This window comes from Bombina bombina, chromosome 4 (genome assembly GCF_027579735.1).
Source record: "Bombina bombina isolate aBomBom1 chromosome 4, aBomBom1.pri, whole genome shotgun sequence".
NCBI classification, from domain to species: domain Eukaryota; kingdom Metazoa; phylum Chordata; class Amphibia; order Anura; family Bombinatoridae; genus Bombina; species Bombina bombina.
In genome coordinates, this window is record NC_069502.1 from 1,151,091,764 (window position 1) to 1,151,107,414 (window position 15,651).

Consider the following 15,651-nt stretch of genomic DNA (forward strand, 5'->3'; position numbering starts at 1 on the left):
CCCAATATAAAGTGCATTTAAAAAAGAAGAGTATCAATCTAGAATTGCTAGGCATATATTAAACATGTATTTGTATACGGCTTAAGCCAGGATCAAGAACAAGACACTCAGCCCTAACCAGACCTTAATCGGTAAATGAGAAAATAATTTCCGTTTATAAAGACGGCTTAACCGCTATATACACTCATTATATGCATTCGCAGTTAACAGTAAATATGTAACAACTTCTGTGTGGATAATCTATAAAGAACCATGGAATCAGATGTTACTGAATAAGGACAGAATCTTTCCACATGTATGCCCAAGAGGTACTGTGTAGAACCTGGTGAACTAGTATAGAAAAGTTTTTTTCAGAGTCCGTACTCTCCCTTCGTATATAACGCCATTCCAAGGATAACAGTCATTATCCAGATTGGGGTTTCCAGTAACACAAAGGTACCAAGAACCAATTATGTAATATTTAGTTATTTTAAGATTCTGGTTGGAACAAGAAAACAACCTCATACAATGTGAATTATACCACTCTGAAATTAAATCTTTGATTGTTAGCCTTTTCTGTTACTCTGAGTTCCAAATTTAGGGGTAACTTTTCGATTTAGTGAGTAGGAGGGGGATATTTATCATCATAAGACCAAGTGTGAACTGTATTGACAATGTCTTTAGAGAAGGGCTAAACTCTGTGTGCTTCAGATTTTGATCAAAAAAAGGAGCGACTCTCTAGAAGCATTTAGGTAAAAACCGTGAACTTTCCCAGTGGTATTAGGGATAATACTGTCAGGGTGCCAGGAATCAGACTGAGACGAGAAGTGCAAAAATAATCACACCTTTATTAATAACAAAAAAATAATAAAAAGTCCACAAGTCAAATAACAAGCCAGGAGTCAAAACCTGAGCTGGTAGTCAGATGAGCCGAGTCAGGAGCCAAAGCGAATAGTCAGACGAGCCGGAATCAGGAACAAGGAAAACAGCAGAGTCAGGAACAAGCCAGGGATCAGGAACCAGGAAGGACGTCAGACAGCCAGGTAATACACAGGAACTCTCACAAACAGGTCTGAGACAACGCACAGGCAAAGCATACTGAACAGAGGCCATTTAAATAATAAGTGATGACATCACAATTCTGAGACTGCATCCTGTCTCACACAGATGATGCACACCAGTCTGGCCATAAAAGGAAGTGCAGGAAATGAGCAGCATCCCCCACAATGCACCATAGTCAGCAAGAGTGGTGAGTAAAATGGCTGCCAGCAGCACATGCCAAACAAAATGGAAAAAACCCTGACAGTACCTTCCCCTCAACGACCCCTTCCCTGCGGGAAGACAAAAGGCTTATTGGGGAAACGGGCATGGAAGGCACGGAGGAGGGCAGGAGCATGAACATTAGAGGAGGGAACCCAAGAACGCTCCTCCAGACCGTAGCCCCTCCAGGGAACCAAATACTGTACATGGCCCCTGGACATATGAGAGTCAATAATGCTGCTGACCTCATACTCCTCATGGTTGTCAACAAAGATAGGCGAGGCAACACAGTGGTAAACCGATTACAAACCAATGGTTTCAAGAGGGAGACATGAAAAACATTGGAGATGCGCATTGCAGGAGGAAGGTCAAGAGCATAGGCCACAGGATTGACCCGTCGGAGTATTCGAAAAGGACCAACATAATGAGGAGCCAGTTTATTGGAAGACACACGAAGGTTCAAGTTGCAGGAGGACAGCCAAACTCTCTCACCAACCTGGTAGGAAGGCAAGGGCAGACGCCTAGGATCAGCCTGGAACTTTGGCCTGCATAGAACGATGAAGGCAATCCTGAATCTGCACCCACGTGAAACGGAGTTGCCGGAGATGCTCCTCCAAAGCCAGAATACCCTGAGACATGAATGAATTGGGCAACAAGGATGGTTGAAACCCATAATTCGCCATGAACGGGGATAACTTGGAGGAAGCATTAATAGCACTATTACGAGCAAACTCTGCCCAAGGTAACAGTTCAGACCAATTATTGTGGTGATCTGAGACATAGTAACGGAGGAACTGTTCCAGAGCTTGATTAGACCGTTCCGCAGCCCCATTGGATTGAGGGTGATATGCCGAGGAGAAGGAAAGCCGGATCCCCATTTGAGCACAAAAGGAACGCCAAAATCTGGAGACAAACTGGCTACCCCGGTCCGACACTATCTCCTTGGGTAACCCATGTAAACGGAAGACCTCCCAGGCAAAAATTGAAGCAAGCTCCTGAGCGGTAGGCAACTTCATCAAGGGAATGCAATGTGACATTTTAGAAAAACGGTCAACCACCATAAGGATAACAGTATTGCCATTGGAAACAGGAAGCTCGACAATGAAGTCCATGGAAAGATGTGTCCAAGGATGCTCACCATTAGCAATAGGTTGAAGAAGACCCACAGGAAGACGTTGAGGAGTCTTATTCTGTGCACAAACTGAGCAGGAGGCAACATACGCAGCAACATCAGAACGAAGACCTGGCCACCAGAATTGTCGAGTGACAGACCAAATCATTTGGTTGTTGCCTGGGTGACCTGCGGCTTTAGGATAGTGGTAAGTGTGCAAATGTTTAGTACGAAGATTCTCAGGAACAAAACACTTACCACTAGGTTTCTCAAGAGGTGCATTGGTATTTGTCAGCCAAGATCTCCTCCCCCAAGGGAGAAGTCAAATTAGTACGTATGGTAGCTAAAATATGGTCAGAAGGTATAACAGGAGTAGGTACAGACTCCTCCTTGGACAGAGGCGAAAATTGTCGAGAGAGGGCATCAGCCCTAACATTCTTACTACCAGGCAGGTAGGAGACCACATAATTAAACTGAGACAAAAATAGCGGCCATCTGGCCTGTCGGGGCAACAAACGTTTTGCTTCAGATAGATAAGTTAAATTCTTGTGGTCAGTAAGAATGAGCACTGGCACGCTAGTACCCTCGAGAAGATGCCTCCATTCCTTGAGTGCCAAAATTATGGCCAGTAATTCCCTGTCGCCAATTTCATAATTGCACTCTGCTGGAGACAATTTCTTAGAGAAGAAACCACACGGATGCAAGGAACCTTCAGGCGTAGGATGTTAAAACAAGAGGGCACCTACTCCAGTCTCAGACACATCGACCTCAAGAACGAAAGGCAGGACAGGGTTAGGATGAGCCAGAACTGGAGCGGCAGCAAAGGCAGTCTTAAGACTATCAAAGGCCTTAATGGCAGTAGGTGACTAATGGAGTGGATCATTCTCTTTACGGGTCATGTCTGTGATAGGTTTGACCAAGGAAGAAAAGTTTTTAATAAACTTTCTATAGTAATTGGCGAACCCCAAAAAACATTGAATAGACCAAAGGCCAACTGGGCGAGGCCACTGCAGAACTGCAGATAACTTGTCAGGATCCATGGAGAACCCTGCAACGGAGATAACATAACCTAGGAAGGTTACTTGAGTCTGATGGAACTCACATTTCTCAAGTTTACAAAACAGGCCATTCACACATAGTCTCTGAAGAACCCGTGTAACATCAGAAGAACGATGAGCCTCAAGTGTGGGTGAGTGTATGAGGATGTCGTCTAAGTACACCACAACACACTGTTGCAACATATCTCGTAGGAGATCATTAATAAATTCCTGTAAAACAGCAGGAGCAATACATAGAGGAGAGAAGGCGATGCTGCTACAGTGCACTTCCGCAAAGGACCGGGGTGAGCGGACTAGACCAAAACCAAGAGAGGGGTGTGTGGAGCCGACCAAGGAGCGGAGGACAACCGCAAAAAGACTCAGCAAAATTGAAAAAGGAAGGCTGCTGAGCAACAGGTAAAAAAGTAAGTTTATTCCATTAAAAATATATAACGTATAGACACAGCAATGCAGGAAGGGTATTAGCCATCTAACATGTTTCGCTCAGACAAGCGCTTACTCATAGACGCCAAAGGGCAATACAAAGGAGCAATACATAGGCCAAAGGGCATTACAAGATACTCATAATGCCCACTCCTGGTGTTAAACGCTGTTTTCCATTCGTGGCCCTCCTTGATCCTAACGAGATTGTACGCTCCTCTCAAATCAAGTTTAGTAAAGACTGTAGCTCCCTTGAGGCAGTCAAAGAGTTCCGTAATGAACTGAATAGGGTAAGCATTATTAATGGTAAGATGATTAAGACCCCTATAATCGATGCATGGTCTTAACTCAACACCCTTTTTCTTCACAAAGAAGAAGCCAGCCCCTGCAGGAGAACAGGATTTGCGGATGATCCCCTGCGACAGAGCATCGGCAACATACTCCTCCATAGCACAATTCTCTGCAACAGACAGAGGGTAAACCCGGCCCTGAGGAGGAATGGCTCTGGGTTGCAGGTCTATGGCACAATCGTAAGACCGGTAAGGAGGTAACGTACTGGCACGCACCTTGTCAAAAATGTCTAGGAACTCTCAGTACTCCTCTGGCAATTGACATACCAAAGAAGTGCACAAGACTTTAACTGGTTTCTGAAGACAAGTGGAAATACATTGCGGGGACCACGACAAAATTTGGGACCTGCACCAGTCGAGACTGGGATTGTGCTTTTGGAGCCAGGGATAACCCAGAACAACCGGAAAATGCGGAGAGTTTATCACCTGGAACTGGAGGGTTTCAAAATGGAAAGCCCCAACAGCCATGGACAATGGAGCAGTTTCGTGAGTAACGAGTGCGGGCTGAAGGGGCCTGCCATCAATGGCCTCAATAGCAAGCAGAACGGACCGAGGCAAAACAGGAATGGAGTGCTTTGATACAAAAGCACTGTCAATGAAATAGCCTGCAGCACCAGAGTCAACAAGAGCCTGGGTGACTATGGAGGAGTCCACCCAGGAAAGGACAACTGTGACCAAAGGTTTCTCCTTAAGCGGTTCCTGGGACGAGGATAAACCACCCAAGGTCTGCCCCCGACAGGACCTTAGGTGTGAGCACTTCCCGGCCGTGTAGGACAAGACTTCAAAAGGTGGCCCTGTAACCCACAATAGAGGTAGAGCCCCTCCTAAAGGCCCTCTCCGCCGCGGAGAGAAGTGTGAATCCCAACTACATTGGCTCAGCAGTACCTGGTGACTCGGGACCAGGAGGCATGGGAGGAGAGGGAGGCATGGGTGGGAACGAACACATAGGAGACAACGGAAAAGGAGGCTTCTGCAAGCGCTCCTTGAAAGAGGGCCTCTCTCTGAGTCTGATGTCAATTAGGATAAAAAAAGACACCAATGCCTCAAGATCCTCTGGTAAATCACTGGCAGCAACTTCGTCTTTAATCGCATCAGAGAGCCCATGAAAGAAGGCGGCAACAAGGGCTTCATTGTTCCAACCAACCTCTGTGGCAAGCGTACAGAACTCAATAGCATACTGAGAAACAGATCTTGTACCTTGCTGAATGGACATGAGTCGTTTAGCAGCAGAGGAGGAGCGAGCCGGAACATCAAATGCCCTTCGAAAGGAGGCCACAAATTCAGGGTAATTTGAAATCACAGGTTTATTAGTCTTCCACAAGGGATTAGCCCAGGCAAGAGCTGTGTCAGAAAGTAACGAGATGAGAAATCCCACCTTAGCTCTGTCAGAGGGAAACGCCTGAGGTAACATCTCAAAGTAAATGCCCACCTGGTTCAAAAACCCTCTGCGCTGAATAGGATTGCCTCCATATCGCTGAGGTAGAGGTGCAGAACTGAACATGCTCCTGGTAGGACTAGGTGCAGCAGCGGAAACAGGAGCAGTCATAACTTGTGGGACACTTTGGTCCAAATGTGCAGTGCGAGTCAGCAGGGTTTGCAGGGCTAGTGCAAATTGATCCAAGCAGTGATCCTGTTCATCCATCCTGGAAATGATGGCAGGTAAAGGTGGATTATTAGCACCATCAGGATTCATGGCCTTTGCGTAATGTTAGGGTGCCAGGAATCAGACTGAGACGAGAAGTGCAAAAATAATCACACCTTTATTAATAACAAAAAATAATAAAAAGTCCACAAGTCAAATAACAAATCAGGAGTAAAAACCAGAGCTGGTAGTCAGACGAGCCGAGTCAGGAGCCAAAGCGAATAGTCAGACGAGCCGGAATCAGGAACAAGGAAAACAGCAGAGTCAGGAACAAGCCAGGGATCAGGAACCAGGAAGGACGTCAGACAGCCAGGTAATACACAGGAACTCTCACAAACAGGTCTGAGACAACGCAAAGGCAAAGCATACTGAACAGAGGCCCTTTAAATAATAAGTGATGACATCCCAATTCTGAGACTGCATCCTGTCTCACACAGATGATGCACACCAGTCTGGCCATAAAAGGAAGCACAGGAAATAAGCAGCATCCCCCACAATGCACCATAGTCAGCAAGAGAGGTGAGTAAAATGGCTGCCAGCAGCACATGGCAAACAAAACAGGGAGAAAACCCTGACAAATACCTAGCTGATAGCTTTTGCAGAAATTTGCCCCACTTCCTTACTCCTACTTCACTGCACCCCCTTCCTACACAGAATTTTTCCTTTTATTATTTGCACAGCTCGTCCTTATACAAGAAGGGGTAAAAGAACAAAGTCAAAGCAGCGAGAGCACCTTCAGCACACTTCAGCACACTCACCCAACCTGCATGCAGACGCTTCAGCATGGAAAGGGGGGGTTGTCAAAATCCTTTGTATTGCGGTAAGTCTCTCCAAGCACTCAGTGGCACTCAGTGGCTCAGATATTGATAGTGGAGAGCAATTCTCCAACTCATGCAGCACCCGTGAGAGGGGGGAACTTCAGCAAACAGTAAAACAGCGGGCCGCACCAGTAGCGATTATCCTTGAACCAGGTCAACAACCCACCACGCTCAGCTCTGGAAGGGGGGGAGGGGCTGACTTCTATGGAGCGGGATAGTAGAATCTCAGCCCATGGATCAGAACTCAGTCAGCATTGACCATGGATCAGAACTCAGTCAGTGTTGACTGCCTGGCTTCTCTCACAGCATCGGTGGGAGGTAACATTGTCAGCATATGTTGGAGGCTTTGCACTTAGGTGGTAGGATAAAATTTACTCCGTAACAGGCTATCTACTCCCCTTATGCAGCACCCCTGGGAGGGGGGGGACTGCCAACGATGGATCCAATACCTCCAGGAGCACTAATCCCGACTTTGACTCGGGGGGGGGGCTCCAAGGCACAAGATTTAAAATGCCAGATGAAAAGATGCGTTGCGGGAGTCCCAGCAAGCAATAACCGGCTTTTCTGCAAGTTTTACCCCGGTCTCCAGGGTGTCCGGCGCAAATAACCGCCAATGGCTCAGCTGCAGGGATCTGGAGCCTTGCGCAGCGAGACCAGTGCACAAGCTCCTCCTCCAGAACTCCCCTCTTTTTGCACTTTTATGCACCTTGAAAGTTTAGAAACCTTTGAATAAGTTTGCAGAGCAGGCAGCTCATAGCCCCTCCCTCCCTAGTATCTGCCAGTTTATATAAATGTATGTTTAGTTATTTAAAAAAACAAAATAAAACATTTTTCTGTTGTGTAGCTGCCCCCCTCCTCCACCCCCCATCCCCTCTCCAAGTAATCCTTTTCTGGGGCCTCCCTCTCCCCTCTAATAATGGTTTTCTTCATCTCTCCCTCCCACTCTCAGTGTGGAAATCTTTCTGTAGTGTAGTGGTTTCACCAGTTCCTGTCCCCCTTCAGGGATGCGCTGCCCACCTGCCTTCCTCCTGACCCTCCCACACCACCAATGATCGGCACCACTGCTACCCGATGCAGAGAGGGAAACCGAGTGTCTCTCTGCATTGGTTTCTTTGTACTTCTATTTCAGTGGGGCATGCAGAAAGAGTGATCTCACCAGTGTTAGCAAGATCGCTGCAGATAGAGGCACAGGACAGCTGGTCCTTAAAGGGACACTGAACCCAAATTTTTTATTTTGTGATTCAGATAGAGCAAGAAATTTTAAGCAACTTTCTACTTTACTCCTATTATAAAATTTTCTTCATTCTCTTGGTATCTTTATTTGAAATGCAAGAATGTAAGTTTAGATGCCGGCCCATTTTTGGTGAACAACCTGGGTTGTCCTTGCTGATTGGTGGATAAATTCATCCACCAATAAAAAAGTGCTGTCCAGAGTTCTAAACCTAAAAAATTGCTTAGATGCATTCTTTTCAAATAAAGATAGCAAGAGAACAAATAAAAATTGATAATAGGAGTAAATGAGAAAGTTGCTTAAAATTGCATGCTCTATCTAAAACACAAAAGAAAAAAATTTGAGTTCAGTGTCCCTTTTTTATTGGTGGACAAAACGACCAGCACCATACTGGGTACGGCACTGGCCGTTAAGGGGTTGAGCACTATGCAGGGGTTAAACACTGTTATATGCAAGCAACAGTGTAATAATATAATGCTGTAACACGTGTTTTCTCATAGGCCGGGTTGCGTGTGGACCTGCAGTTGAGGGGGAGAGAAGGGCTTGATAAGTCGAGCCCATAAGAGCATTTTCTTTTTGCACTTTTATGCACCTTGAAAGTTGAGAAACCTATGTCTAAAGTAGTCCTTAAGTGTTAAAATATCTAATAAAACAAGGCTCATAAAATGTTCTCTCTGCCGCACCTGAAGATTTCCAGATTTAGCTCACTAATTTAACAGCAGTCATAACTGTTTTATTTGCCAGCGAAACCTTACATAACCTTACTTTCTTCCCATGAACACTGCTGCTTGGTTTAATGCCTTGTTAATATTGTTTATTTAATATAAATGTAACAATTAAATATGCATTTAGGATGCCCCTAATATGTCCCTAATAAAAAAAAATCTTGTCCACCAATAGGGCTTTTGGAGTTATCCATAAAAGACAGTGAGTAATCATTAGTTATGAACAAATGTGCATGTCCTGTTAGTTTCAATACAAATTTGTATTTTAAATACAAAATAAATAAATTGTTTGCTGTTATTTAATATGCTTTAAAAAAAGGAACTTGTAGCCTCTGGGAAGCCCATATTTTAATTTCTAAGCCCTTGAGTGCCGCCACTTATCTCAGTGTATTTTGATAGACAGCACTAGTTCATGTGTGTCAAATAGATAACATTGTGCTCTCTCTCTCGTGGAGTTATTTATGAGTCAGCACTTATTGGCTAAAATGGAAGTCTCTCAAAAGAACTGAAATAAGGGGGCAGTCTACAGGGGCTTAGATACAAGGTAATCACAGAGGTAATGTTGGTTATGCAAAACTAGGGAATGGGTAATAAAGGCATCATCTTACATCTATCTTTTTAACTAATAAGCATTTGCAAGTAGACCCTTTAATATTGCTTCTGTCATTGTCATTCCCATGGCAACAAGCAACAAGAGTGTTTCATTTGAGGAGAATGGCCCAGGCAACATGGCCGCTCATCGGCCTGCATAGCACCTAATTGGCTGCATTGAGTTTATTGTCTCTTTAAAATTATTAAATTGCCTCCAATACCCTGAGTGTTGTTTTTTTTTTTTCAAATTAGGCTGTGGGAAATACAGTCAATCATAAGCCATATTGTACAGTATCTGCCTTTATCTTTAATGCTGGCACGCTCTGGGTGATTGCTGTCATGAAGAAGACTGAATCATTAATTCATCCCTTTAAAATGCTGGGGGGGAAATCAAACACTTTTAAAATTTCAAGTTAAAAAATATTTTGATTAAAATAGTTAGCTGCTATCATACTTATATCTATCAGCTGTTAAAAGAAGATGAAAGTGCTAAAAATGCTCAAATTGCTGCACCTATGCCTACATAGGAGTGTTTTTCAATTAAGTAAACCACATTTGATACTTGAAGTAAATTGAAAAGTCTCTTAATATTGCAGATTACATTTGTCTTTCATGTCCCTTTAAGCTCTATTCACTGCATCAGTGCTCCTCCTAGTCATTGTCACATATTTACACTTTACTGGCCACAGTGTCTTCCCCTCCCATATGAGAAGTAAAGAGATATCGCTAGGGGTTATCTTACACCTGGTTACTTATTCCTAGCATTGCCTTCATACATACAGGACTGCTCTCTTGCTTTAGCTGTGCAGAAATGTCAGGTGTAGCCGCTAGGGTAGCTAAAGAACGCGCTGCAGAATGTGAGGGTCTTGGCACTTGTCAGAATCCAGTAAAGTACTTAGGACAGGATTTTGAAGAGCTGCGGACACAGTGCTTGGCATCTGGGACTCTGTTTAAAGATGAAGATTTCCCTGCATGTTCCTCTATCATTGGTTACAGGGAACTTGGACCAAACTCTGCTAAAACAAAAGGGGTTGTTTGGAAGAGACCCTCAGTAAGTCTATGATATGCTATACCATTAATAAATGGCTTTCATGTGGCTATATTCATTAATAATTCAAATAACTGTACACATAAACAAATGCCTTTAATTTCTGTCATACTGCAGAGTTAATTAATTAAGCTTTGGTGCATAAACTTACATATTACATAAATCAACTCTACAGAATCACAAAGGGATTAGAGATATATTTTTTAAAAGCCACATGAATAATTGTTCATTTAAGATGTTTCTCTTTATATTTTTATATTTATATTTTTTATTTATATTTTTTATTTATTAATAATGTATTACTACTTTGTTTAAAGAACTTTGTTTATCAAAATACATATTTCAGCCAAACTTTTCACACTTGCATGCTGATATGTAATTGGTTACATTTCAAAGAACCTTTTTTAAAAAATTAGTTTGTTTAATAATATTTTTGTTTCATTATTTTGAAGAATTGAGATATGTTTACAAATGTAGGATTTAATATCAAACCTAGCCCATAAATTGAGCCAGTGTATAAAAAAACCTGTGTAATCTCACACTGACTGAATGTTTGCTATATATATGATGTGTGTAATGTGTATATATGATGTGTGTATAAATGATGTGTGTAATGTGTATATATGATGTGTGTATAAATGATATGTGTAATGTGTATATATGATGTGTATATATGATGTGTGTAATGTGTATATATGATGTGTGTGTATATGGTATGTGTATATATGATGTGTGTAATGTGTATATATGATGTGTGTATAAATGATATGTGTAATTTGTATATATGATGTGTATATATGATGTGTGTAATGTGTATATATGATGTGTGTATATGGTATGTGTATATATGATGTGTGTAATGTGTATATATGATGTGTGTAATGTGTATATATGATGTGTGTAATGTGTATATATGATGTGTGTGTATATGATGTGTGTAATGTGTATATAATGTGTGTAATGTGTATATATGACGTGTGTGTATATGATGTGTGTAATGTGTATATATGACGTGTGTGTATATATGATGTGTGTAATGTGTATATATGATGTGTGTGTATATGATGTGTGTAATGTGTATATATGATGTGTGTGTATATGATGTGTGTAATGTGTATATATGATGTGTGTAATGTGTATATATGACGTGTGTGTATATGATGTGTGTAATGTGTATATATGATGTGTGTAATGTGTATATATGATGTGTGTAATGTGTATATATGATGTGTGTGTATATGATGTGTGTAATGTGTATATATGATGTGTGTGTATATGATGTGTGTAATGTGTATATATGATGTGTGTGTATATGATGTGTGTAATGTGTATATATGATGTGTGTAATGTGTATATATGATGTGTGTAATGTGTGTGTATATGATGTGTGTAATGTGTATATATGATGTGTGTAATGTGTATATATGATGTGTGTAATGTGTGTATATGATGTGTGTAATGTGTATATATGATGTGTGTGTATATGATGTGTGTAATGTGTATATATGATGTGTGTTATGTGTGTATATGATGTGTGTGTGTATATGATGTGTGTAATGTGTATATATGATGTGTGTGTATATATGATGTGTGTAATGTGTATATATGATGTGTGTGTATATGATGTGTGTAATGTGTATATATGGCGTGTGTGTATATTATGTGTGTGTTTATGATGTGTGTAATGTGTATATATGATGTGTGTAATGTGTATATATGATGTGTGTAATGTGTGTATATGATGTGTGTGTATATGATGTGTGTAATGTGTATATATGATGTGTGTAATGTGTGTATATGATGTGTGTGTATATGATGTGTGTAATGTGTGTATATGATGTGTGTGTATATGATGTGTGTAATGTGTATATATAATGTGTGTGTATATGATGTGTGTAATGTGTATATATAATGTGTGTATATATGATGTGTGTAATGTGTGTATATGATGTGTGTGTATATGATGTGTGTAATGTGTATATATGGCGTGTGTGTATATGATGTGTGTGTATATGATGTGTGTAATGTGTATATATAATGTGTGTGTATATGATGTGTGTAATGTGTATATATGGCGTGTGTATATATTATGTGTGTGTATATGATGTGTGTAATGTGTATATATGATGTGTGTATATATGTTTAGAAAACATTGCCATAGTGAGCAGGACGATCACAGCTGGGGAGGCACTCAGGGGGACCAATTCATTATGCAGATGGTATGGCCCTCCGGAGACACCTATGATTGCTGCAGAATCACAATTATTAATAATAATAACAATAATAATAATAATATTCTTTTTTATTTGCAATGTGCCAAGAGATTCTAGAACACTAATCAGGGTTTCTAATCTCTATTATTTACTGCAAATTTTTATTCACTAAATAACTGCAACTACAACAACTGTGCAATTAACCTTAAATGGACACTCAAGTCAAAATTAACCCCTTAATGACCACAGCACTTTTCCATTTTCTGTCCGTTTGGGACCAAGGCTATTTTTAGATTTTTGCGGTGTTTGTGTTTAGCTGTAATTTTCCTCTTACTCATTTACTGTACCCACACATATTATATATCGTTTTTCTCGCCATTAAATGGACTTTCTAAAGATACCATTATTTTCATCATATCTTATAATTTACTATAAAAAAAAATTATAAAATATGAGGAAAAAAATGGAAAAAACACACTTTTTCTAACATTGATCCCCAAAATCTGTTACATATCTACAACCACCAAAAAACTCCCATGCTAAATAGTTTCTAAATTTTGTTCTGAGTTTAGAAATACCCAATGTTTACATGTTCTTTGCTTTTTTTGCAAGTTATAGGGCCATAAATACAAGTAGCACTTTGCTATTTCCAAACCACTTTTTTTCAAAATTAGCGCTAGTTACATTGGGACACTGATATCTTTCAGGAATCCCTGAATATCCCTTGACATGTATATATTTTTTTTTAGAAGACATCCCAAAGTATTGATCTAGGCCCATTTTGGTATATTTCATGCCACCATTTCACCGCCAAATGCCATCAAATAAAAAAAACCGTTCACTTTTTCACAAATTTTAGGTTTCTCACTGAAATTATTTACAAACAACTTGTGCAATTATGGCATAGATGGTTGTAAATGCTTCTCTGGGATCCCCTTTGTTCAGAAATAGCAGACATATATGGCTTTGGCGTTGCTTTTTGGTAATTAGATGGCTGCCAAATGCCACTGCGCACCACACGTGTATTATGCCCAGCAGTGAAGGGGTTAATTAGGGAGCATGTAGGGAGCTTGCAGGGTTAATTTTAGCTTTAGTGTAGTGCAGTAGACAACCCCAAGTATTGATCTAGGCACATTTTGGTATATTTCATGCCACCATTTCACCGCCAAATGCGATCAAATTGAAAAAAACGCAAACATTTTTCACAATTTTATGTTTCTCACTGAAATTATTTACTAACAGCTTGTGCAATTATGGCACACATGGTTGTAAATGCTTCTCTAGGATCCCCTTTAATCAGAAATAGCAGACATATATGACTTTGGCGTTGCTTTTTGGTAATTAGAAGGCCGCTAAATGCTGCTGCGCATCACACGTGTATTATGGCTAGCAGTGAAGGGGTTAATTAGGTAGCTTATAGGGAGCTTGCAGGGTTAATTTTAGCTTTAGTGTAGAGATCAGCCTCCCACCTGACACATCACACCCCCTGATCCCTCCCAAACAACTGTCTTCCCTCCCCCACCCCACAATTGTCCCCGCCATCTTAAGTACTGGCAGAAAGTCTGCCAGTACTAAAATAAAAGTTTTGTTTTGTTTTAAAAAAAAATAATTCTGCTGTGTAGGACCCCCCCCCCTAAGCCCCAACCTCTCTGATCCCCCCCCAAACAGCTCTCTACCCCCCTCCTCTGCCTTATTGTGCACCATATTGGGTACTGGCAGCTGTCTGCCAGTACCCAGTTTTAAATCAAATGTTTATTTTGAGTTTTTCTGTAGTGTAGCTTACCCCCCTTAACACCCAACCCCCCACCCTCTCCCAGATCATTAATATTTTTTATTCCCACCCTCTCTCCCACTGAGTCCCACCTTGTGCCTCTTCAACTAAAAATGCTAACTTATGGCGTTTCACACGTGCACGCGCGCGCACGCGATCCCGCCCCCCTCCTCTACTGATGGCCACCCACTCGCCTCCCTGGACACGCTCCCACCCACCAACGATCATAGCCATCAATAGCCGATGCAGAGAGGGCCACAGAGTGGCTCTCTCTGCATCGGACTGCTTAAAAAAGTTATTGCAGGATGCCTCTATATCGAGGCATCACTGCAATAACATGAAAGCAGCTGGAAGCGATCAGGATCGCTTCCACTGCTTTCAAAGACCAAAGACGTGCAGGGTACGTCCTTGGTCGTTAAGGACATTTTTTTGGAGGACGTACCCTGCACGTCCTTGGTCATTAAGGGGTTAAACTGATTCAGATAGAGCAGCAATTTTAAACAACTTTTTAATTTACTTCCATTAACAAAATGTGCACAGTCTTTTTATAGTTACACTTTTTGAGTGACTAGCTCCTACCGAGCATGTGCAAGAAACCACAGAATATACATATATGCATTTGTGATTGGCTGATGGCTGTCACATGATACAGGGGGAGTGGAAATAGACAAAACTTTGAAATTTGTTTGAAAAAATCTACTACTCATTTGAAGTTCAGACCAAGGGGCCAATTTATCAATGTCTGTCCGACATGATCCGCTGTAGCGTATCATGTCCGACAGACATCGCTGAATGCCGACAGCCTATGCAGTTAACAAGAACTGCTTGTACAATGCCGCCCCCTTCAGATTCACGGCCAATCGGCCACTAGCAGGGGGTGTCAATCAGCCCGATCGTATAGGATCGGGCGGATTGCAGACAGCAGCCTCAGAGGCGGGTACTAGTTATGGAGCACTACTTCATAACTGCTGCTTCCGGTGAGCCTAAGTGCTATTACATTGTCCTTTTATTATGCCTTTGTTATTTATGCAAATCTACTGTATTTACTGGTCCTTTAAAGGGACAGTAAACAAAAAAATGTTTAGTGATGTGTTATGAAACAACTTTGCACAATATTTGTATTATTTATTTGAACCCCTTTTTATTCAACTTAGCTCTGAAAATAGAGCAATTTCTAGCTCTCAGACCTTGAAATCCACCCTACTGACTTCTCAAGGATATAACCCTGCCACATATCTGTTCCTAATTGCCTTTAACAACTTTATTGTCTGCAGACTAAAGCACAGATTGGCTCCTCAAAATAAGGTAAATGGTGGGTGTAGTTTGGCTATTGAAAAATAATTGCAGCAATGATTTTGTTTTAATAACATTAAGACTCGGCTGATATACAGTATATTCTATAGCAACACAACAGAAAGGTCTTGTAATTACAAA

The 15,651-nt window shown here is 41.3% G+C and overlaps 1 protein-coding gene across 1 annotated transcript in view; it reads left to right on the top strand.

The window, feature by feature from the left end:
* The first annotated feature begins 9,954 nt into the window (after positions 1–9,954).
* Positions 9,955–15,651, top strand: part of LOC128658087 (calpain-8-like) — a 260,090-nt gene continuing 254,393 nt past the window's right edge. Inside the window, exon 1 of the mRNA XM_053712540.1 lies at positions 9,955–10,236. Within this exon, the coding sequence (XP_053568515.1) occupies positions 9,997–10,236 (240 nt within the window). The 5' untranslated portion in view covers positions 9,955–9,996. The remainder of the gene's footprint in view (positions 10,237–15,651) is intronic.